This window comes from Phyllostomus discolor, chromosome 3 (genome assembly GCF_004126475.2).
Source record: "Phyllostomus discolor isolate MPI-MPIP mPhyDis1 chromosome 3, mPhyDis1.pri.v3, whole genome shotgun sequence".
NCBI lineage: Eukaryota > Metazoa > Chordata > Mammalia > Chiroptera > Phyllostomidae > Phyllostomus > Phyllostomus discolor.
In genome coordinates, this window is record NC_040905.2 from 199,867,520 (window position 1) to 199,890,454 (window position 22,935).

At 43.3% G+C, this 22,935-nt stretch overlaps 1 protein-coding gene across 1 annotated transcript in view; it reads left to right on the forward strand.

Annotated features, from left to right (window-relative positions):
- PAPPA (pappalysin 1) overlaps nucleotides 1–22,935 on the forward strand; it is a 224,107-nt gene that overhangs the window by 73,161 nt on the left and 128,011 nt on the right. Inside the window, exon 7 of the mRNA XM_028529324.2 lies at nucleotides 5,455–5,953. Coding sequence (XP_028385125.1) covers nucleotides 5,455–5,953 — 499 coding nt within the window. The remainder of the gene's footprint in view (nucleotides 1–5,454; nucleotides 5,954–22,935) is intronic.

Below are 22,935 nucleotides of genomic sequence, written 5' to 3' on the forward strand. Positions count from 1 at the left end.
GGCCAGGAGAGAGGGGACCTCCCCCAGCCCTGGAGACTCAGGCTTTCTGGATAATGCCACCATACCAGTGAGCGAGGTGCATTTGAGAATTCGAAAGACACTTCATGTGCTTAGAGTAGTGGTTTGCTCAGTGTGACCTGGAGGCTTACAAGGTTGCTGGAGACATTTTAGGGTGTCCTCAAAGTCTAAAATTATTTTCATAATGATACCATGACATGATTTACCTTTTTCACTATCACTCTCTCCTGAGAGTATAGTAGAGCTTTTCAGTAGCTCCATGAAATGTGATGTCATTACTGCTCTCATAGCCTACGGGACACATCCTTATGTGTGCTCATATTCTAAAGTTTTCTCGGTTTCAATTTACAATATGGTACCTGCTAATAGATACAGCCCACCAAAACAAAGGCTCTTTAGTAATGCTAGACGAGCTTATGTGATTTTGAGCATAAAGAGCAAGATGTGGGGTGGGGAGAGATTGAACTGGGTGAGATGTGGAATGACCAGATGAGGAATGGTTTGAGTTTACACCGAGGGCTATGTGGAGACACCACGTGCCTTGGCAGGGGTCCGGGACTCGGTGTGATGTGCATGTTGTAAAGGTTGCTTGGGTTGCTCCTTGGAGAAGAGCGTGGGGTGGCAGGGAGCATGCTGGAGGAAAGGGTGTGGCCACATGGCTGTTGCAGGCATCCAGGACAGGTATTCTGGTGGCCTGGATGAGGTCGATGCCAGTGAGAAAGGAGAGGAGTCAATGAAATTGAGAGATATTTGGGAGGTAGGATCAGCAGGACTCTCCCCTGAGCCTCCTCTAGGTAAAATCATCTTGGTTTGTTCTACCACTTGTGTGAATGAAATAATTCCCAAAGATCTCCTCACACCTCCATCCAGCCCAACTGCCGATTGGTTACGCCTGTTCCTGGTTTGTCCCTGACCCTCTTCAAGCGTGATATGCAGAAATGAGTTAACTGGCAATGCCGAGCCCCCGGGTTCTCTGAGCTGACTCAGGCCTCCAAGGAAGCCCAGCAGCCCCGGGTTCTCCTTCAGGATGTGTAAATTTAGTACACGCAGGCCGGGAAAAGACGCGATTCTTTTTTTAGAGCATCCTATTACAGGCTCTGTGATCCCTTTGGCTCAGACTCTTTTTAATATCCTTGAAGAAATAAACTTTTCCATGAGCCAAACTCTGCAATTTATTTCTCAACTCATTTTCATCCTATTTATCTTTGCGTGTTTAAGTTTTTGGACTTCCCAAACTAACATAAAACTCTCAAATCTGTGAGCAATGCCAGACGTATCTTTGGGGTTGGTGAAAGAGCGTGGGGGTGGGGTGGATAAAGAGCCTGATCCTGGCTCCAGCCTATCCATCAATGTGCTCTGTGCCCTTGAGTGAGTCACTTAGCTTCCCTGAAGAGAGTGTCTTGTCCACCGAATGAATGCCCTTTCTAGCTCTAATATTCCAGGCACTTGCGACTTCTTTATTTTGACTCCGTATTTACAGGATAGGCGCATCTTCATTTAATGTATTTATTGAATGTCCACAATGTTTTGTTAGCTCCATTCCATGAACTTCAGGGAAATGCAGTGGCAGGAACTCTTGCCATTGTCCACAGAAAGTGGATGTAATCAAAAGAAACCCCGTTTTCCAATCTCTTTAGCAAAAACTGTGTTTCTTAGATACATTTTTTCTGAGGCATTCACTACCATACTACATTCGTAGCTCAGTAACTAAATAGTTAGATCTGACTGGCTTAAATCCCAATTAAGATCACTGACGCAAGCATCTAATACGTTACAAGCATTGGGTTTTCCATGAGAGATTAACACATGGCACTGTTTCCTGTTTTTTTTTTTTCTTCTTTGTGTGAGTCTTTCCCCCGTTTGCTGCCTAGAATATTTCAGGTGTGCTGAAGTAAGTATTCATCTGGAAAGAACTTGGCTCCAAGTTTTTATAACTATATTTGTGTCAACAGCTGCAGTATATATACACATAAATATATAATAGATGTCTGTATAGATCTTCATAAATGTAAATTTAAATCAGCATAGGTATGTATAAATATATCTTACACACGTATTTGGCCTCATTTCTAGTGGACAGCTTATATAAACACGTGACTTTTCCTTCAGTCACCGTATGTACAGAAGGATATTTGTGGATAGTGAAGTAACAGCACCTTTGCACTTTTCCCCCTCCCCTCCCCTCCCCCTCACCTCCATTTTCCCCTTTCTTTCTTCATTCCTCAGTTTCTTTCCTTTTCTCAGCCTTTCTCCCTACCTCACCACCATGCATTTAATCAACTTCTTACCTGTGTCCATTTTTCTCCTTAGGAGAAACTCTGGTATTTCCTCTTCTCCCGTGATATTCTCTTCCCCTAAGGCCCAGCTGTGTACTGTCTGAATCAGTACAAAAGTCTCCTCACTGGATTCACCAGACTGGAAGCTTCATGAGGGCAGAGACTGTGTCTTTAGAAACCTGTTTTCTCTGGGCCTGGTCAACTCTGGACATAAACCAGGCACTCAATAATCAATAATTATTGTCTGAATGCATGGATAGATGGATGAATGGATGGATGGATGGACAAATGGATAAATAGTATCTGCATCTCTAAACAATGCTTATTCTAAATGACAACCTTCACTTGTTTAATTAGAATTCTTCAGTAGCTCCCCATCTCTCTCAATATAAAGTTTATCCCCTTAAAGTGACACATAAAACCCTTCATAATCGGGGTTCTCTTTAATTGGCCAGCCTTATCACTTGCTGCTGTCCCTTTGCTCTCAAAACAATAGTCATCTGAACAGGCATTCTCTGTCCACTGTCCTCTTCGTTGGAATGGCACCTCCTCACAAGCTTTTCCTTGCTAATTCCTCCTTACTTTTGAGAACAGAACTAAGAGATGTGTAAGCATCTACTAAATATTTCATCCCATTTGAGTGTTAAAGCAACCCTGTGCAATGCTATTACAGTAGGTGACACAAATGTGAGGCTGGATAGCTGATATTTTAACCCAACTTTCAGGGCTTCAAAGCCTGGCATGCTGCCTGGACCAACAGTATCACATAATATTCTACTCCCCATCAGGGAATTACTTAACCATTGGAGTTTCGATTTCCTCTTCTTGAAAATGAGTGTCATAAGACCTGCACCATATACTTATTGCCAGGAGGACAAGAGCTGAAGCATGGAACATGCTCGGCACCATGCCAGGCACATAAAGGATGGTCAGTTGGTGCAGCCTGATGCTATTAAAGGGATTGCTGCTTTGGTGATGAGTTGAGCTCAGTGACACTTTAGGTTCTTTTTTTACACCTAAATGCTTGTCTCTGGTAACCAACCTTGTTAAGATTTCTATTCCTGTTTTAGTTACCGGAGCATAATGACCAGGCTTACCTTCCTGTCCTTTGGAAAGCATTTGGCCCCTCTATTGAATAACAAGAAACCAGGGAGAAAGCATGAGCCAAGCAGATTTGTCATCTTTGCTCTCCTGCAGCTTCCCACCGCTGACAGTCGTTTTCTCTAAGGAGGGGGAAAAGGTTGCTCCAGCCCTTACCAGTTCCAGGAGGAAGCCCATGGAGGGAGTGGAGCATTCACCTGGCACTCACCATGATGCAGCAGGCTCCAGTATTCCATGGGGCACTAACTTCTTTATATGTGAACAAGACATAAGATTCTTTGTTTACCATATATGAACTGAGAACCCACTATGTCACTATCCTTGGACCAGGCAATGTCTATAGGGTGATGAGGGAAACAGAACTACAAAACAGACAAGAAATGATAACAATCCTGCAGGATGTTGGTGTCAAGCAGATGAATTAATTAATGGCTATGAACATGCTTCATATGTATTCAAATGCTATCCTCAGTAAAGTTTATTGAGTGAATAAGTGATACATGTGTGTCAATACCACACAGTCAAGAGAATCAGGAACTCAGCCAGGTGCAGAGTAGATGGCAAGAAAGGCTTCAGCTCAGGTGGGGAGTGCCTTTGGCTGAAAGTCCTGATCTCTTCTAGCCAGCATTTGCTGCAACAGATGAATGAGCCTAGCCAAGGAGGGGTGGAGGGAATCTTATAGCTGTGTCCATCTCCCCATGTTCTGATGTGTTCAGTTTTTCTTGTCCCCCTCTTTCTTCTCTTCTCCATCTCCACTTGGTGTCTTCTCTCTTCTCTCTTGGTGGCCAGAGGCGAGGAGTTTGGTGGCATTTACAACTTTTACTGCAATAGCTTTTCTGCCTCAAGTGACTTTGTAGTTTTTACATTGTGGTGATTCCTGTTATTCTATAATAGCATCACAAAGCGTTTTCTGACAAATACTGCTTTTTCCCTTTTGCTTTAGAAATGTCCAGCACCCCCACCCTCCACCGACCATTAATGCTAAAGAGGAAAAAAAGTGGCAGATAGAACTAATTAAGATCCTCCAGCTTAACCTTACCATCCGATCTGTATCTCTTGCTAGACTCCCCTAAACAAATTAGCCAACCACTACATTGAGACCTGATTACTATTCCCAGCAGTGAAGAGGAGAGCTCTCTGAGGGCCTAGGACTGATGATCTCAGTGGAGAAAAATTCAGAAGTCCCTGCATTCTGAGATCAGTGGGGATGAGGCATTGTCTCCAAGAGGAAAGAGCAGAAGAAATTCCTCCTTCCTTCTCGCCCCTCCTCACGCAACCCTCCCCATCCTGAGTAAGACTGGGCAGAGCTTGGTATGGTATGACCTCATGTAGACAAGGGGAGGAGGAGAGATAAGGTGGCTCCAGGGCTGCCTCCCAGCACTGTCATTCATGGCTCTAGACAGTTTCCTCCCAGAATCCTCAGTCCAGGGGGCAGAAGCTATCTGTGCTCACCTCTTCTTTGGTGAAGGTTCCTGGCCCTTCTGTTATTACAAGCAGGTTGCACCAAAGGCAACACCATGGGAATTCTAGTGTATTTCGGTGGCCCCTGCATCTAATAGTGCAAACAAAGAGTATGAACTTCCAGAAAAGACAATACCAGCTTCTAATGCTGACCTTCACACTTCAAGCTGTGAGACTTGGGTCTTTTCATTCCATATTTCCTCATCTCTGACGTGAGTCCTTACAAGAGTTAAACAAGTTTATGGGACAGCGCAGGTGTTTGACAAACATTTGTCCCTTTCTTCTTTCCATCCTAGGCATGAAGCCATCACATGGGAGACGAGGAAGAAAACCTTAGGCGTTAACTCAGTCGTAGAACACTTACTTGAATATAGTATTGACCAAATGGTGATTCATTTAAGATCCCTGTGACAGTGGTGCGGATGAGCTGGATATTATGCTTACAGCTGATTCACTGAAACACTGAGCATCTTCCCCTTCTTTTCCCCTCTGTCTGAGTTCTAGTCAAGCCAACCTCTCCTAAGGCCTGCAGAACACTCCAAGGATCAGACTGAAGATCCATTTTTCAGGAACTCATATCCTCATCTCTTCTCCACAGGTCATCCAGATGTTGAACAGCCCTGTAAGTCCAGTGTCCGCACCTGGAGCCCAAATTCAGCTGTCAACCCACACACAGTCCCTCCAGCTTGCCCTGAGCCACAGGGCTGCTACCTTGAACTGGAATTCCGTTACCCTTTGGTCCCTCAGTCTCTGACCATCTGGGTGACCTTTGTCTCCACTGACTGGGACTCCACTGGGGCTGTCAATGACATCAAACTGTTGAGTACTACAGGGAAGAACATCTCCCTGGGCCCTCAGAATGTCTTCTGCGATATTCCATTGACTGTCAAACTCCGGAATGTGGACGAGGAGATATACGGCATCCAGATCTACACGCTGGATGAACACCTGGAGATTGATGCTGCCATGTTGACCTCCATTGCAGACAGCCCACTCTGCCTTGAGTGTAAGCCCCTGCAGTACAAGGTGGTCCGGGACCCTCCTCTCCAGGTGGACGTGGCCTCCCTCCTGCATCTCAACAGAAGATTCACAGACATGTAAGTGAACTTTCTAGATAGGGAGAGGGCCAAATGTGTAGGCTATAGAGGGGTAAAAGGAGGGTCATTGAGTCCGGGACTCAAAGAAGTTTCATCACAGCCAGACTCACATGTAGGGATTTATAACATGACATTGTATAGAGAATGATCTTAGCTAGATGGAATTGATATTGTGGGTAGAGCAACGGACAAGGAACTAGGAGGGTTGGATTTTGGTGAAGGCTATAAAATGTGACGCTAAGCATCCCTACCTTTCTGTAACTTAATTTTCCCAACAGTTGGATGAGATTAGCAGTGGGGAAGTCATTTATTACTAAGGAAAGTAGAATAATTAAAGTTTGCTAGTGATTTCTTTTTTTATGTTAACTTGAAGATTTATGTATCCTGATTGCTTCTTCAGTGGGTGAGAGGAAGGTGAAGTTATAGAAGGTTGGCTGGGAATTGTCTGTGCTCCTGGGTATTTTCATGAGAGTTTTGCTGGAGGGTGAATGTCCCCAGTCATGGTCCTTGATTTGTTTTCTGAATCGAAACACAGGGTCAAACCCATTTGATCTCCATGATGCTTTTCGATGCCCAGTGCTTTCATATGACATAGTGTTTCTCCTTAATGTATGTGTATGTCTCAAGGCACCTCTCCAGTACACCCTCCTCAAGCATCCTCAGGATTTGTTTTATAAGGGAGGCCACATTATAATGAAGTCTTTAGTGCTTCTCCTATATGGCAAACAATGGGCTAAGGTCTTTACTTCTTGTGCATGTTTCATCCTCTTTGCATCCACAGCCCTATTGTTCCCATTTTACAAAGAAGACAACTGCAGCTTAGAGATGGGAAGTCATGTGTCCAATATCACACAGCTAGGAAGTGGGAACTCCTGTACCAGTGCACTTAACCACTGTTCAATTAATGATGTGATTCCAACTTCTGCTCTAACCTAATAAGTGAGGGAGCCTTAGCCACCTCGTGTGTGTACCAGGACTCTATGACATCAATCTCCAAACATTTGTGGAACTTTGATTATGTGCAGTGGACACTAGTAGGGAATATGGTACTTGGAGTTTTGGAAAGAACAAAAGCCCAGGAGTCAGACGCCTTGTGTTTAATTCCAGCCAGTCCACTTACTAATGTTAGATAAATCAGTCAATCCCTTTGAGCCTCAATTTCCTCTTCTGTGTGATGAAAATGTTGAAGTCGATGGTTTCTATGGGCCTTTTGTGGCTCTTTCTTTGATTCTAAGATGATATAAGGCACAATCTGTGCTCTGTCTACTTGAAAATATTTACTAAGCCAATCATTAATAGAAACCAAGTTCTGGAGGAAACTTTTAATCTTTTTAAGAGACAGAACCACTTTCAAACACTTTACCAGCACTTCCTTTTACATGCCAGCAATTAATGTGCACATCACAAGCAAACCCTTGCCCATTCATTGACTCAGAGATGAAGAACATCTGTTTAAGAACTCAGAGGGAGCACTTGGTTTGTGTTTGAGAATGTACTTAAAATTTCAAGAATCGTCCTGCCTTGAAAATATTCCATAACCCTGTCTCTTCCATCTCCTAACTTGTCTAGAGTAGTAAAGTTTCATAAATATGCATCCACTTAAATTTTCTTTATAAAACAATGGAGGTAATAAATAATACATGCCTTAAAACCTCAGTTCAAACACAGCTTTCATTTTTTGGCCTCAAGTTATGAGCCTGTGAGAGCTGGCATTGGTTGATAAGTGTGGAATGGTGGCAGTTAAACTGAGGAAGTAAAAACACCTGAGTTCTGTTTTCAGCTAAGCCTCTAACTTGTTGTGTGATCAGAAGTTAGTCACTTACCTGTTCTGGTCTTTAGAGGCCTCCTCTACAAGGAGGAGGTTGCACTGGATTAGTGGATCTCAAACTTGGTTACACAGCATGAAAATTTGGGACATTTTTTAAACTGCCTGCATCCAACTTGCATAACCTTTCAACCCTTCCCTCCCCTCCCAGGTATTGACTTAATTGGGAAGGCTAAGTCCTGACCAACAGACTTTTAGAATTTCACCAGGTAATTATAATGTGCAGCCAAGTTTAAGAACCACTGCACTAAATCAGATTCCCAAAAGTGTGGCCCACAACCAGCGGCACTGACATCGAGTGGGTGCTTAGAAAGCCAGGTCCTCAGAGCCCAGCCCAGATGACTGAATCAGAAACTCGGAGCGTGCAGCTTCTCCATATGACTCTGAATCTGGTTAAGGTTTGATAGCCGCCGCTCTAAACAATCTCTAAGGCCCAGGAATCTACAAGGTCTCTTTCACTCATACAACTACTCATTCGATTTACAAATAGGCATTGAGAATGGTCTGTGTGCCGGAGTCTGTACTGGGATGTGGAGATGAGAGGGTTGACTCGGACCTGGTCCCTTTCATGTAGACATTCACAGTTTAGTGCTAAAGACCTTCACGACTTATTAAAAAATGCCTAGTCCTGTGCCAATTTGCTTCCAAGACCACCACTATCCAGGTCCACGCTCTTGCGCACCATTGGTTCTTTCATTCCCTCAACAAGTGTTTAGTCCCTACTGTGTGACAAGCAGAAGGGCTGACTGGAGGCATTTGCTGGCCTTTCTCTTTGCTTTCTTGAGTCCCAAGGAATGTACTGGAGATCTGAGCTGGGCTGCACTGGACTTCCTGACCTGAATGTTCTCTGAGACTCCCAACAAAGTAAAATATCATTCCAAGTCAACCTACCATTTCAGCTCCTTTATCTCTTAGTAATTCAAGTTCTGAACTCCAACACAAATACCTCTGTGTGTGTATGTGTGTATGTTTATTTTGCTGCTTTCACATTTTTTCCATATCAAATAAGTTGGCTCATATGCAAGTTTCTATATAAAGACTGTTTGGGAGAAAAAGAGGAGGGAGAAAAAAAATGAGTATTTTTTTCCTTCCCTGACTCAACCCATTACATGATCCCCTTTGACCTTTGTCTTCATTTTTTTTCTCTCAGCAAAAATATTTATTCTTTCTGTTATCTATACTGGAGATAGTTTCCCAAGGTATGACATTGATTAAGGGACAGGCTTCTGTGCTTTCCCCGTGGACGCCTCCAGGAGACGGATTGCTTTTGGCCAGGACAAGCAAGTAATGTGGAACGTCTCCGTTAAGTAGAAATCCCTTCATGGAATGAGAAGTGACACTAGCAGAGGAAAAGGGGGCCAGCGCCAGCTCTGCTCCTAACCCACCATGTGACATTAAGACACATTGCATCACTTATTTAGGCTTCAATTTCCCTATGTGTAAAATGAAGGGAAAACACGTTACGCAATTCTATGTGGATAGATGTTGTTCTTAGGTAACAGATGACTCATTCACTCATTTGTTTGTTTTTTTTTTTAGTAAAAGGGACTCTGCAGAGATTGTCTATAAGAATTAGTACCCAGAGTGGACCTCACTGGTTCTGGATGCCCTAGTGAAATGTGGAGCGTGTGGACAATAATCATATAATTATAACTACCACTTACTGAATACTCGCCCTGCTTTAAGTGCCTTACAAATATTTATGAGGCAGGTGAAGCTCAGAGAAGACACTAGAGCTCAGAAAATGTACTCATCCAACCTACTGTCGCTGGTAATGGCAGGGCCAGGTCTCATGCCAAATTCCACCTTCTCAAGCACAGCACTGCCTGCTGTAAAAATGCAAAGGCAGAATTCTGGCACTCAGACGTGCATCCAAGCTGGTGAAAGTTCAAGATACAGCAAGGAGATGACAGGCGTACAACTCACAGGCCTCTAGGCCACAGTCAGTTCCTGTGACCCAGTCTTGGAGCCCAGCGACACGAGTCACACAGACCATTCTTGATGCGTGTGGCTGGGAAGAAAGCGCAGGGAGGATTCTGTTTCTCTACTTGACTGACAACTTGCTTCTTCACTGGGCACCACACTGCTTAGGTCTGTATGGAATCTTTGGGTTCCTCTAAGAAATCAAGACTTGACAAAACTAAGCCATTTTTTGTGTGTGTGTGTGACTGACCATCTTGAGTAAGCATTTTTCAATTATTTCCTGCCTATTTACATTTCCTCTTCTGGGACTTCTAATATCTTTCATTTACGTTTGGTTGCTAATCTCTTAATGCCTCAGTTTTGCCATCTGTTAAATTGGGATTGTAATGTCCGCCTTCTTGCATATCTACCCATGTTATTAGACTCCAGGGTGAAGCAGGTAGTCCGGAGGGTGCTATCGTTTATGAAGTTACTCTGAGTAATCATTTATATTTAGCATGCATGCTTTCTGTGCTGGGAAACATGCCACATTCTGAAGACAAAATAGGTCACAAAACTAACCAGGGTTCTGCCCTCAGTTGGGAGCCTAAATTTGGTCATTGTGTTAACCACCTTCCCATAAGCTAGGAGCACCCTCTACTAGTAATACTAACATGACTGCTAATAATAGCTATCGTGTGTGGTGAATACTTCATAGAGAAGGGGGGGCTCCCCCCCAAAAAACTGGAATTATCTTCTCATAGGACAAGCTTTCCCCATTAGGTGAGTGTTCTATGAACCCATCTGCATCAATGTACTAGCTGGTGTTGTTGTGAGAGACTGAATTTGGCTTCAGTGAATTTTGTTTTTGGAGACTCTTGAACGTGTTTTCCCCTTTCATGATGGTGATTTATGAGCTCACCTGCCCACACCACGCTGAGTGTTCAGCAGTTTTTAACCAAAAACAGCTTGACCCCCCATGCCTTGCCCTCCCTATTCACCCGACCTTTCCCTGAGTGACTTTATTTGTTGTTGTTTCCTGGATGAAAAAAGTCCTCACAGGGAAACATTTGCTGATGTGGGAGAGGTGAAACAAAAAACAGCAGAAGCACTAAAAGACGTCAAAATTGACGAGTTCAAAAATGGTTTTGAGCAGTGGAAAAAATGTCTCAATAGGTATATTGCCTCAAATGGAGAGTATTTTTAAGATGACTGAAGTTTAAACATGTAAGAATAAATGCATAAATTTTTATTAAAAAATTATGGTTTGGGGTTCCCCCTAGTATGCCCTGTATCTTTCATAAGCCTACCCAGTAGGTGTAGGTACCCGTGTACCTTATTTTTAGATGAAAAAGCTAAGACACAAAGAGATGCCATTCACTTAAGTCCCACAGTTATTAGATGCTAGAGTCCAGTTTGACATCTTGTCTGACCCCAAAGGAGGTGCCTGGCAAACTGTAGAACATAATCAACCATTGTTAGGAAGACAGGCAAAGGACGCTGTGGCATCTGGATGGATGGAGGAAGTGGATGTCAAAATAGCTTTTATGGTTTTCAAGAAGCACTAGACTAAACACACAGAAGGCAACACATTTCTCATTTGTTTTTTGAACATTTAAGCAGATGAGGAACAAGAGTCTTTATGAAGCGTGGTCGCGGTCAGACCAGCATGGTTGCCAGCATCCTGTTGCTAAAGTGCGTCCTGCAGGGTAGACCTCCTGGGAGTAGGCAGGGCCTTCTCCCAGGCCTACCCGACATGGTCTAGCCTAGGTGCCATGTCCTGCCCACCGGGACAGGGGGGCAGCATTAGGATTAAGCAGCATCATCAGGAGGGAGACCTGTTTCTCCAAGCCCGGAGTGCATACTTCTGCTCCTGGCCCAGGCTAGCAGGGCACAGTGTCAGCACAATCTTAACTCTATTTCGGGAAGCTGGGCATCATCCACCTGTAACTCCCTCTCATCAGTCTGGGGCCAACTACATCTCAGAATGAAATACGGGTTCCGAGAACATGAGGGTAAACAAGAGGGTTTCGTAAAATCAACAGATCTCCGGATTCAGCGGCAGCAATAAAAGTGCTGACTGTCCACAGGTACCTTCACAATTTTGAAAGTATGAAGCATCCATTCGGTGCCAGCACCATTGAAATCTCTTATCTTAAAAATTTCTATGTGTCAGGCTGATGCACTACTGAACTTTAGAGCAAGTGGGCCATTACATTGTCTCTTCTACAGATGTTAACTAAGACCCACAGAAGTGAAATGGTGGGCCTATGGTTCTGCTGATAAATTCATTCGTTCATTCAGTAACAAGTCCTTAGGACCTGTTGGTCTCAATGCTGGCACTGTAATTCTGAATCTTATCATTGGATCGGAAAGCTGAACTGAAAAATATTCTAAATAAAAATATAAATACAAACTAAAGATTATCAGTATGAGAGGTTATATGGAGTATAATTACTCTTTAAAGAAAGAGGAAATGGCCCTTTTTATGGAGTTAGGAAATAGATGACTAAGCCAATCCAATTTGTGTTTTCATCCAATTGCTCCAGGCGCTCTGTGAAGAAAGGATTGAGGAAGAGTGAGAGTCCACACAGGGCTTTTTGGTAAAGTCCAACCCAGACATTATGATTATTTGCACAGAAAAGTAGATGAATTGCAGGTCTATTTCAAAGGGGGACTTGGTGGTGATATATTGGAGGCTGCCCAGTGACTCCCGTTTCTGGTCTGAGAACTGAGAATGAGGGGAATGTTATTTCCTGCAATGGAGAAATAGATCTTGGTTCCGTATTTGATTCGAGGGCTGTCCAAGCAGTGAGTTAGTGAAATTAGGTTGCAGAGGTTTCCTTGATGTCACCTGCCGCTTCTTTCGCTGTTCGCCCTGGGGGCAGGTAGACTGGACTGGGCTTGGCTGTGAGGCTCAAATTCCTGACTTTTAAGAAAACAAAGGAATAGGAAAGAGAAGGAAGATAACAGCCCTCAGAGTAATTACAGAGGTGGGAAGAATGGAGGGATTTATCTCACACCGGGCACACTGGCAAGATGAGTGGACACAATCCATTGGGTGTGTGCTCAGAGACGGTGAGAGTCCTTAGCACAGGCCTTAGTGGGTTTACGTTGTGTCTGTGAAAACAGAAGTCTCAGGCATTTACTTTGGAGATGCAGAGTTCTGAATCAGGAGATCCGATTCCCAGGCCAGCACACAACCGCCTTGCTATGCGACCCTGGCCAGGCCCCGTTGACAGTCAAAGCCTCAGCCCCTTCTCCTGGAAAGAGTGGGTGATGATTCCTGGCTGTACAGTCGCACCAGGGGTGTCCTGAAAAGTTAATGCGATAATAGACTTGCAAGAACATGGTGCAGTCTGGGCAGCTCTGAAGATATTTAAATGGCTATGATTCTTTCTGTTGTTTGGTTTTCATTAGACTTATTCTTGGCCAGGGCCGGGCTGGAGAGTATGTGCAAAAGGCTAACACGTGGACATACACAGACACACACACGAAAACATTTCCCGTTCACCTCTAACCGGAGTTGCCACGGTTTGGTGTTGGATTAGAAGAAATAAAAGATAATTGCACTCTAATCTCTGTAGCTGAATTAAAGGGGGAGAAAAGAGGAAACCCACCAAAATGCTGGCGCTGGATCAGGATGCCTGAATTCCAGTGCTGATGGGAAACTGTGCTGTGTCCTTGGTCTTCGACTGTCCATGTGTGGGCCTGGTTCCCCCTCTAGAAGCTGAAAGCAGAGGTAGCTGCCTCTGAAGGGTGTTCCCAGAGCAGACGCTAGGTTCAGATCACTGAGTGTGTCCGATTCTATCCGAGTGCAGGGAGCAGGTTTCACGTTCCAGTTGGCAATACGTCTGGACAGTGAGCCAAAGCCTTCCAGGTACCATGGGTCTCTCAAAGCTCCTCCCTGACATACCTTCTCCCTCTCAGGGCTCATCAAGCTCTCCCTTGGTGACAGTTTCAGAAAGCGTTGGTACATTTTTCCTGTTCAGTGGCATTTTGACTAGGGGTGGGCGCTAGGTAGTATTTGCCACATTTCCCAGCTTCTCGTGCAAGGTCAGACATCCAGTAGATGGAGGTAAATAATGCATGCATGCATGAGTGAATGCGGAAACTCTGGGGCAGGTCAGTAAGCAGTCAGAAATCCGTGGTAATACAGATGATATCTGGTATGTTTGGGTCTTTTCTTTTAACCTCTGAGATGGATTAGTAACCACTAGAGAATCAAAAGGACAACAGAGAATTTTACAGCAAGGTCTTCCATCTTTGGGCCTCAGTTTTCTCATCCCTAAAGTGAAGGGATTAGACAAGATGATGTAAATCAGTCTTCCGTTCATCCAGCAGGCATTTGACACTGTCTTTGTAACAGGCCCTGTGCTGGGCAGTAAAGATAATATCCCGGGCAGTAAGGGAGCCCCACCCAGCCCTGTAGGACCTTCCTCTAATTAATGCAAGAAGCAGACAAATAGTAACAAAACAGTAAGAAAGGTATTAGGATAAGAGAAGTATGTGGGCTAGGAGCTCCTCACTCATGTTAAAGAGTCAGTGAGAACCTCTGGGAAAAGGTGGTATCTGAGCGAAGGCCAGGGGGTGTAGACAGGTACGAGAGGGGACTGCCTGCTCATGGTGGCTGAGGGGTAAAATGCGAAGAGGGGAGTTTGAGCAAAGAGACCAGAGAGGTGGGGAGGAGGCTGGCCGCGATGGTCTAGACTGCCATGCTGTAGGGTCTGGACTTCATCCAGAGGGGCGTGGGGAGCCACTGTACGCCTTTAGGTGTGAGGGGGTCAGCTCTTTGTCTGTGTGTGGCTCTCTGGGTGGATGTAAGGATGGAAGCCCAGATGGTAAACAGTAAGGGGAGGAAGACAATGTTGCTAAAACTGCAGGAAGAGATGATGGGCACTGGGTCTAAGGTAGTTGTGGTGGGGATGGAGGAGGCAGGTGAGTGGGTCGTGGAAGATGCCTGCATTACTAGCATCACCAACCAGAGAACGTGGAGGTAGAGGCATGTTTGGGTTGGGATGAGAGGAGGAAGATGAGTTCAAAAGCGCCTTCCGATGGCCAGCCTGTGAGTCAGTGAGTGCGCATAACTATGGTTCACTGGAAACCATGACGTCTTCCCCTCCATAGAGCTGTGGGAGCGGTCAAGGTGAGCTTGAGGCCATGCACATGTGTGCACATGGATGAGTGTGTGTGCTTTGGGGTGGGCAGACAGGACCTGTGCGACCACCTGTTTTCATCATCCACTGATCCTCAGTGTAGTCCAATGTTCTGAGAAGGCCCCCCGGGGGGACCCTGGGGTTAATCTTCCGTAGCACTAATACCTATAACGTTACAAGGTATGGGCTTTGTTTTCCACCCAGAATTAATCATTCACTCATGGGCTTTAATACAAGCCAGACGCCACCTCACTGTGCCTCATGCAGAAATGCCAGTCCCTGCTTCCATGCTAATGCTGGCTTTCACATTCTTGTTGTCAGAATGGAAAGGAGGTCCCCCCTCCCCTTGTTGCAATATCTTATGAACTGAAAAGTGTGGAAACTTCCATCCAAGTATGTTAGTCAAAAAAAAAAAGCTAAATGTTGCCATTAAATGCCTGTGTGACTTGAGGCCATGTATTTCCCTTCTCCACCCTCTAGTATCCATCCCACGATGAGCAACATGGGCTAAGTGATACCTGAATTCTCCTAGCTCTGTTTCTACATTGCTGTGTTTCCTTCACCAGCTAAGTTCTTGCATACAAACTCAGTCTCCAAAATCTTTAAGCAGAGACAATTATGAGGTGCTTGAACCTCCTGCTTTCTAGGAATTAGACTGAAAAGTTCACAGACCTGGAAAGGGCATTAAAGCTCTGCTACTTTATGAATGAAGGACTTGAGCCCAGAGAGGGGAGGCCACTTCCTCAGAGTCACACAGCCCTTTAATGGCAGAACAAGGAATCGAACCTCGGGTTCCTTATTCCCCATCCAGGTGCTCCTTCCCCCATAGAACCAAATGCTGGAGTTTGGCCAGACCTTGGGACTCAAACTTGAGTTCAGCTCTCTCTGATCTTGGAGAAGTCTCTGTTGGAAGCTCAGAGTGAAATCATGGAGAGCTGACATCGGTAACGTCATGGCAGCTGGTGCTGGTGAGGGGGGTAGGATAGGAAATGAGAGATCACATTTGGCCAAGCTCGGGAGCCACGTGACCCTGCGAGAGCCCTCGTTTCAAAACAAACTCAACCTTTTAGGTTCAAGTTCTCCCTCTCGTCAGAAACGTGACTTCCTGCTTCTAAGAAGCAAAGCTTACAAAAGAGCTCAGAAGATTTCGCAGACATCAAATGGCTCTTACAAAATAGCGTTTTGATGAGTTAAGTGTAAATGAATCAGAAACATAAGGATTACATTTTCCCCAAGTGCACATGGGTTTCAAAATTGGAGGGGAAATGGAGTTTGCTAACTACACGCGGGCCTTCACGGAACCCAAAGCATTCTCGGGGTGGGGTGGGGGGAGAGAAGAAAGAGAAGCCCAGCCGCCCCCCCCATTTGGTTTTAGATGTGATGCCAAATTTGAAAATGCCGTTGGGCTCGCCCCCTGCCAGTAATAAAATTGCTGGCCACCCAGAGAGGCCACAGGGAGGAGAAAGGCTATTGCTTTCCCCACTGGCCCCTGGTCTCAACAACTGTGTTCAGTTAGTGCCGCTCAATCACCAGCTGTCACCGGGTCCCTGAGCTCGACTCCCTGGCCCCCACTTGGCCTCGATTTTCACACTGTGCCGCATGCCTTGTTTACCTCCAGTGGTATCTGGTGTTGGGGCTCCCAGAGGCCTTGGCGACCGGTCCGCTTGTCACAAGCCCCTGCTCTGTAATCAAGAGACCTGTCCGTCACCAGCAGGGGTGTTTGGGGAAGCTGTCACACATCGCCTTTGGTTGCATTCAGGAAAAACAAGAGTCCCTTGTAGATCTTTTCCGCTCTCCTTTTCTTTAATGCTCTCCAGGTGTGGCGTTTCCCCCAGACTTTCCTTCCAATCTCCTTGTGACTCAAACAAGCGGGTAAAGTCTTGGGGCTGCTGTTATCTTAAGCAAGGATTTGAAGCTCTGGGTCTTTTATAATTTCCACATTGTTCCTCCATTCTTTCTCTTGTATTTTATTTCATTGCACCAAGGAAGAAAATCATTTCAATTGGTGGTAAAAGATGATTAAAACAAAATAACAAAGGCCTTGGCTGCAAACTGTTAGTTTCATTAAATTGGCTACTGTGTTTAAATTGGTACCAGGGCAAATCTTTGGACAACTCTATCAAAGGCTTCTGGAGTTAATCAGTTGCATGTATATACATTTGCTCGTTCCTCCGCCTTACACAGAATGAGGGCAGCATTGTGAGTGTGTGAAGAGTGAGTTCTGTGTTACCTGTGTGAGAGGGGCGGATCCTCCTCCCAGTGGGTGGGATCCGAATGCCCAGTGGATTTTTAGATCCCTGTCATCTCAGTATTCATTCGTTTAATCCAGACAATGGGCTGGAGCTCACAGTGGTCACCAGAAGAAATCAGTGGTTGGATATTCCAAGACAATAGTCCGTTTTCCCAAACAAAGATTCTTTCTCGTCAACAGAATCTCAGCATCACAGCTTGGCTCTATTAAAGGTCACGTGAGGTGGGAAGTGCAGCTGTCCACTGGGTGGCAGGGCCTGAAGGGAGGGACCCATGGGAGGGGAAGGAGCCTCAGGCTGTCTGAAGACACGGATGCTGGTTTAGTATCTCACCTACAGTTAGCACATCTAATTCTGACTTCCACAACTGGAGGAGGGGTGGGGAGACCTTAGGAAGTCCTTGTGTCTGGCCCCCTGCTTTTACAAGAGTGGCTCTCCATCGCTCGGTGACCCAGCATCTTGCCTCAGAGACTTCTGACTTTTATGTTCACTCTAAATGGACCATTCTAGGAAAATGGTAGCACTTCCTTTGGCTCAGCCTGAAGTTCTGTCTGAATGACTATTCTTCATCTAGAAAGGTTGACCTGGGTTCTGTTTTGTGCTGTTCCTACTGCTCAGAATACCATACTCATGATTCAAGTCTTTTGACATTTTCCCATGTGCACTGTCTCAGACTTGAATTCATTCCACGGACATTGTTGGAAGCCTATTCTATGTCTGTCAGGCATTGCGGTAGGCACAGACAGATAGCAAAGAAAGGCTTACATGTTCTCTGTCCTTGCAGCACTTAACATATATCAGGGAATATCATGCATTCAGCATCTAGTTGTAACAAATATATGCTGAGTTTTAGAATAAAGTATGGGGTGCTAAAGATACCAGTGGAAGGAATCGACCTGACCCAGGTGTCAGAAGTCTCCCAAAGCCTTTCTCATCCTTCTGACCCCTGCTGGGTCTTCCTCCCTGTTGGTGTTCTTCCAGCGCTGGCCTGTATTATAGCCACACTGTACTTAACTCATCCTGTTCGTCTGGGACTCTTTGAGACCAATGATGGTGTCATCTTCATCTTTGTAATGACTTGTACCAAAACACCATATACATATAATATTTTTAATGGCACAAGGAAAGCAAGGTCCAGAGGGGAGACCTGACTCATCCAAATCACAACCAAGGGCAATGGAAAGGCCATGACCATTCTTCTCAACACGCGTCCCAGGGGGCACCCATTATGGTGTCAGACCGCCTTTCAAGAACTTCCTCCCCAAGGGCGTAGGATGCTCTCTGTCCCAAATCCTTAACAGCCACCCTTCCTCAATGAAAAGTAAGACCAGAGTACCTCTCTGCCTAAAACAAAAGTAAAATGTTCTCTTAAGAATTCAGGGTGAATAAAGAAAAAATAATAAGTGCCACATGAATAGAGAGAGAGGGAAAAAATAATTCAGAGCAATACACAGACAAAATTGGAATCAAGTGAATGTCATTATCACATAGAGGAAATAGTGTGTGTATGTAACCTTAATGTATGAGTGTTGAGAAATAAATTCTCTTGAGAAGACTACACAGCTCTAGAATCACTTAATGGGGAAGGATATTTGGTTGTACATTTTAGTCCTCTTTCCATAAAATAGAATATGAAAACATTTAGCCTAATGCCAAAATGTGGTAGTAGGTACTCAGTTCGTCCCTACCTCTTCCATCCCATGAGGTATATCTGGTCTCCCACCTTTGCCCGTGAGCCAGTTATCTATACTGCTACCGAATGGTCTTTCATGAAACAAATGGGATTCTCTCCTTGCCAAGAGAGCTAGTTCTTTCCTCCTACTACTGGCTTGGTTTCTCCGTATCTTTCTCCAACCACACCACTCCTCAGAGCCTGCTTCTCAGCCTGGGTCAGATATTGCTCCCCTACACTGTTTAGACTGTGCTAAAGCCTTCCATTTAAATGTATTTTTCTTTTCCACGAGCATATGAGTATCCTAAAGGCAGGACCCTGTTTTATTGATCTTTGAATCCCAGAAATCTGAGGGAAGCTGGGATGATTCAGTGAATGCTATTAGAGTGAACGAATAGATGAACAAATGAAATGATATACACATATTGATCCAGAATTTGGAGAATTGGTCAAAGTTGTAAGTATAATTAACTAACATGAAGGTAACTAACTGGATTTAATTCTTCTATACTGTTTTTTATGAACTCTAAAACTGAAGTTATATTAACAGATTTGTGAGTTTTTATTCATGGAAAATTATGTGTGTATATTCATACCAAAAAAGATACATGCATGTTCTTCCGAGGTTCAAAAAGTGATCAGAATGTCCTTGGTGGCTGCCACAAGGTGACGGAATTTGTGATGACTTTGCTTTGTTTTAAATTCTTTCATATAGTTCTCTAAGTTGTTAAAACAGGAGTGTGTAATCCTTATGGTTAGAAGAAAAATAAAGCAATCATAATAATGTCTTATCACTTCTCAATTGTGAAAAAAATTAGCTTTAATTTTAAAGATATATTAGTGCTAAAGCTCTTTCTCTAAAATTCTACATAAGAAATAAAATAGAATTTAGTTGGGGAGCAGCTCCCCCAGAAGACTTCAGGACAATGAAGGGGAGCTTGCCTTATCTTCAGGTAGTGTTAGTGTTCTGTGTTTGATCGGATATTAACGTATAGCTCACTAGTGTGTGCTAATCCAAGGAGTCAGCTCAATGTCATGGAAAAGTCACAGGTTCGAGAGTGAAACGGCATGGTTTAAATTACATTTTATAACTATTATCTCCCTGACCTTGGGAAGATTACTGAACTGCACTGAACCTCAACTGAGCAATGCAAATAAATGGTTTCTACATTTCAGGTTTATATTAAAAATACTATGTACAGTTTGGTGAACTAACTGATCTAAAAATATCTCCATTGCAAATATCTATCTGGGAATTCTAGATAAAATACAACTGATATAACTAGCATCCCTTAAAATGAATGACTGAGATCAGAAAAACACATTACCAGGGGCAAGAACTAAAATGGAACTGAGAACTAGACAAGTAAGCCCCGAACCTCACATTTTATTTATGTAGTTTGCATAAAGGGAGAGCTGTAAGTCTTGGCCACTGAGTGGACAAGAAATAGAAATAAAAATCTGAATATGAAAAAGAAATACACTATTGTTAGTCTCATCTGTAAGAGACTACATAGAAACATTAAGAAGAATCAACAAATTATTAGAACTAATAAAAAAGTCTATGAGGACTTCTAAATAGAATAACAATTTATAAAACTCAATTATTTTTATCAGCCCCCAAATAGGATACTATGAGTATAGATATACAGGTACATGTGTGTATGTGTGCAGACAGGTAGATAAATAGGTAGCTAAAAGCTACCATTTATAATAGCATTGACGTCTATAAAATGCCTAGACATAGATTGTATTCCTAATTAAAAAAACACAAGTTTTATGAAGAAAGCTTTAAAACTTGACCGAAACCATAAAAGATGACCCCAATAAATAAATAAATAAACTGTGTGTGTAAATGGGAGGATGCAGTGTGACAAAGGTTTCTTTTCTCTTCAAGTGCATCTATAAAGAAAATGGAATTGGCATCGCAATCTCAACAGGCATTTTAAGAAATGAAACTTAAAATTCACATGAAAAAGCAAAGAGGTCCCTGTAGCATAGACTTCTAGCATAAATCAAGACTTTGGTAAAACTATGGAAATTAAAATAGACTGTGATGGATAAGATCATAGGAAAAATAGACCAATGAAACAAGATAAGCCAGAAAACAACTTGTCCAAGTCCTGAGTGATGTATGGCAAAGGAGGTCTTACCCTTCAGTAGTGAAAGAATTAACTACTGCAGACATAATGCTGGACAAATGGTTCATCCATTCTTGGGGGAAAACAGCCCTTACCACATATCATTTTAAAAACGAGTTGTATGTGATTGAAGCCATAGATGTGCAAATAAAAACCTTAAACTATTCAGAGGAAATAGAGGAGACTATTTTATGACCTTAGAATGAAGAAACATTTATTCAACAAGACATGAAAAGCACAAATCATGAAAGAAATGATTTAAAATGCTTCTCAACAAAGCAGCATAAACAAAACAAAAATATAAGAGTCACAGAGTTGGCAATGGTATTTTGTAGTGCCCGTAATTGCAAAGGACTTTGTATGTGTGAATACATTCACGTGTCAATAAAGAAAACCCAATTTAATTAAAATAGGCAAATATGATGAACAAACAGTGAACACAGCTAGAAACCTACATGGTCAGTAAACACAGGAGATGATAGCCTGTCTTGCCAATACTCAGGGAAAGGCAAAATAAAACAGTGAGCTATCATTTAATACTAATCAAATTGGCAAAAATTAAATGTTTGGCAGAATCAAGTTCTGGCAAGGGCCTGGAGCAATGGGAAGTCTGTTGGTAGGCATCTCCATTAGTACAACCATTTTGGAAAATAATTTGGCAATGTCTAATGAACTCGAACATGCAATGAAGGTTCAACTTGAACCTTCATCCTGGCAATACCACTCAGATGTATTTTCTTTAGACAACTCTTGCTCTATGTACAAAGGAATGTGAACACAAACATTTAAAGCAACATTATTGGAAAGAAAACGGAAATGATTAAATAATAATGATGGCAATAATAATAGAAACAATCTAGGTGTCTATCAAGAAAAAATGGTAAAAATAAAGTGGTATATTCATACAGTAAAATACCTATGTCAGTGAATAATGAGCTAGTTTTACATGTATCAATACCTATAATCTAAAAACAATGCAGGGCAAAAAAAAAAAAGCCAGCTACATAATGATATAGTATTAACACATTTAAAATATGCAAAACAATGCATATGTACAAAAGGTACAAGACCATTCATGGGAGGGAGAGAAATGGGATGCAGGAAGAGCACACAGGTGGATTGAAAACAAGTATACAACACAGTATATTTAAATTTTTTACATCAAAAGTAAAAGATATGCAGAAACTACAGTAAAATGCTATAATTTGGCACAGTTGGGTAGTAAGTTCCAAGAACATTTGTTATTGTGTTCTCTATACCTTTCCATATAATTAATACATTTTCCAATTAAAATAACAATCATGGTATGTATACAGTCCCTTTGTACATCACCTTAGGCTTATAGGTGGTTGTTTCCTTCTTGCCCCACTCTTGGCTGGAAGCAGGTTTACAGAGTGCCCAGGCGTTGCCCTCTGATGCTTAGCCCAGAGAAGAACTGGAATTCTGGGGCTTTCCTGAGCCAAAGGCATCCCAATGGGCCCTTGCACCCTGTCTCCCTGCTTAGACAATTTGGGCTGGAGGGCACCCATTCTCAGTGCAGAGCTTTAACTGCTGAGGCAACTCCTAGCCCATGGAGGAGATTGTAACAGAAAGATGCAATAATGCTTTTCTTATTAAATTAGAGCTCTGGATTGAAGGGCTGGTCATCACGTTCTTTCCAGATTCCCATTCATAGACAGAAAAAGAAATGGATAGTCAGAGGAAGGAAATGGCTGGTGGTAGTATTTAAGAGAATGTGCATTTGTCCTGACTTCTGGAACTTTCTGTCAGGCCTTAGACTTGGTTCAAAACTAGGTCCTTTAATCTCTGCTCTGCTATTTATATATAGTTTTCAGTTCATAACGGCTTCCACCTCCAGAAAGCCCTGACTTAGGATGAAATCAGATAGATCTGACTCAAGTCCCTGCCCCATGACAAAAACAGTGTGACTGTGGGCACTAGCTTCGGTCTCCTGAGTATTAGTTGTTGTCGTTGTTGTTGTCGTTGTTGTTGTTTGCTGTTGTTGTTTTATCTCACATATACTGTTCTATCTCACAT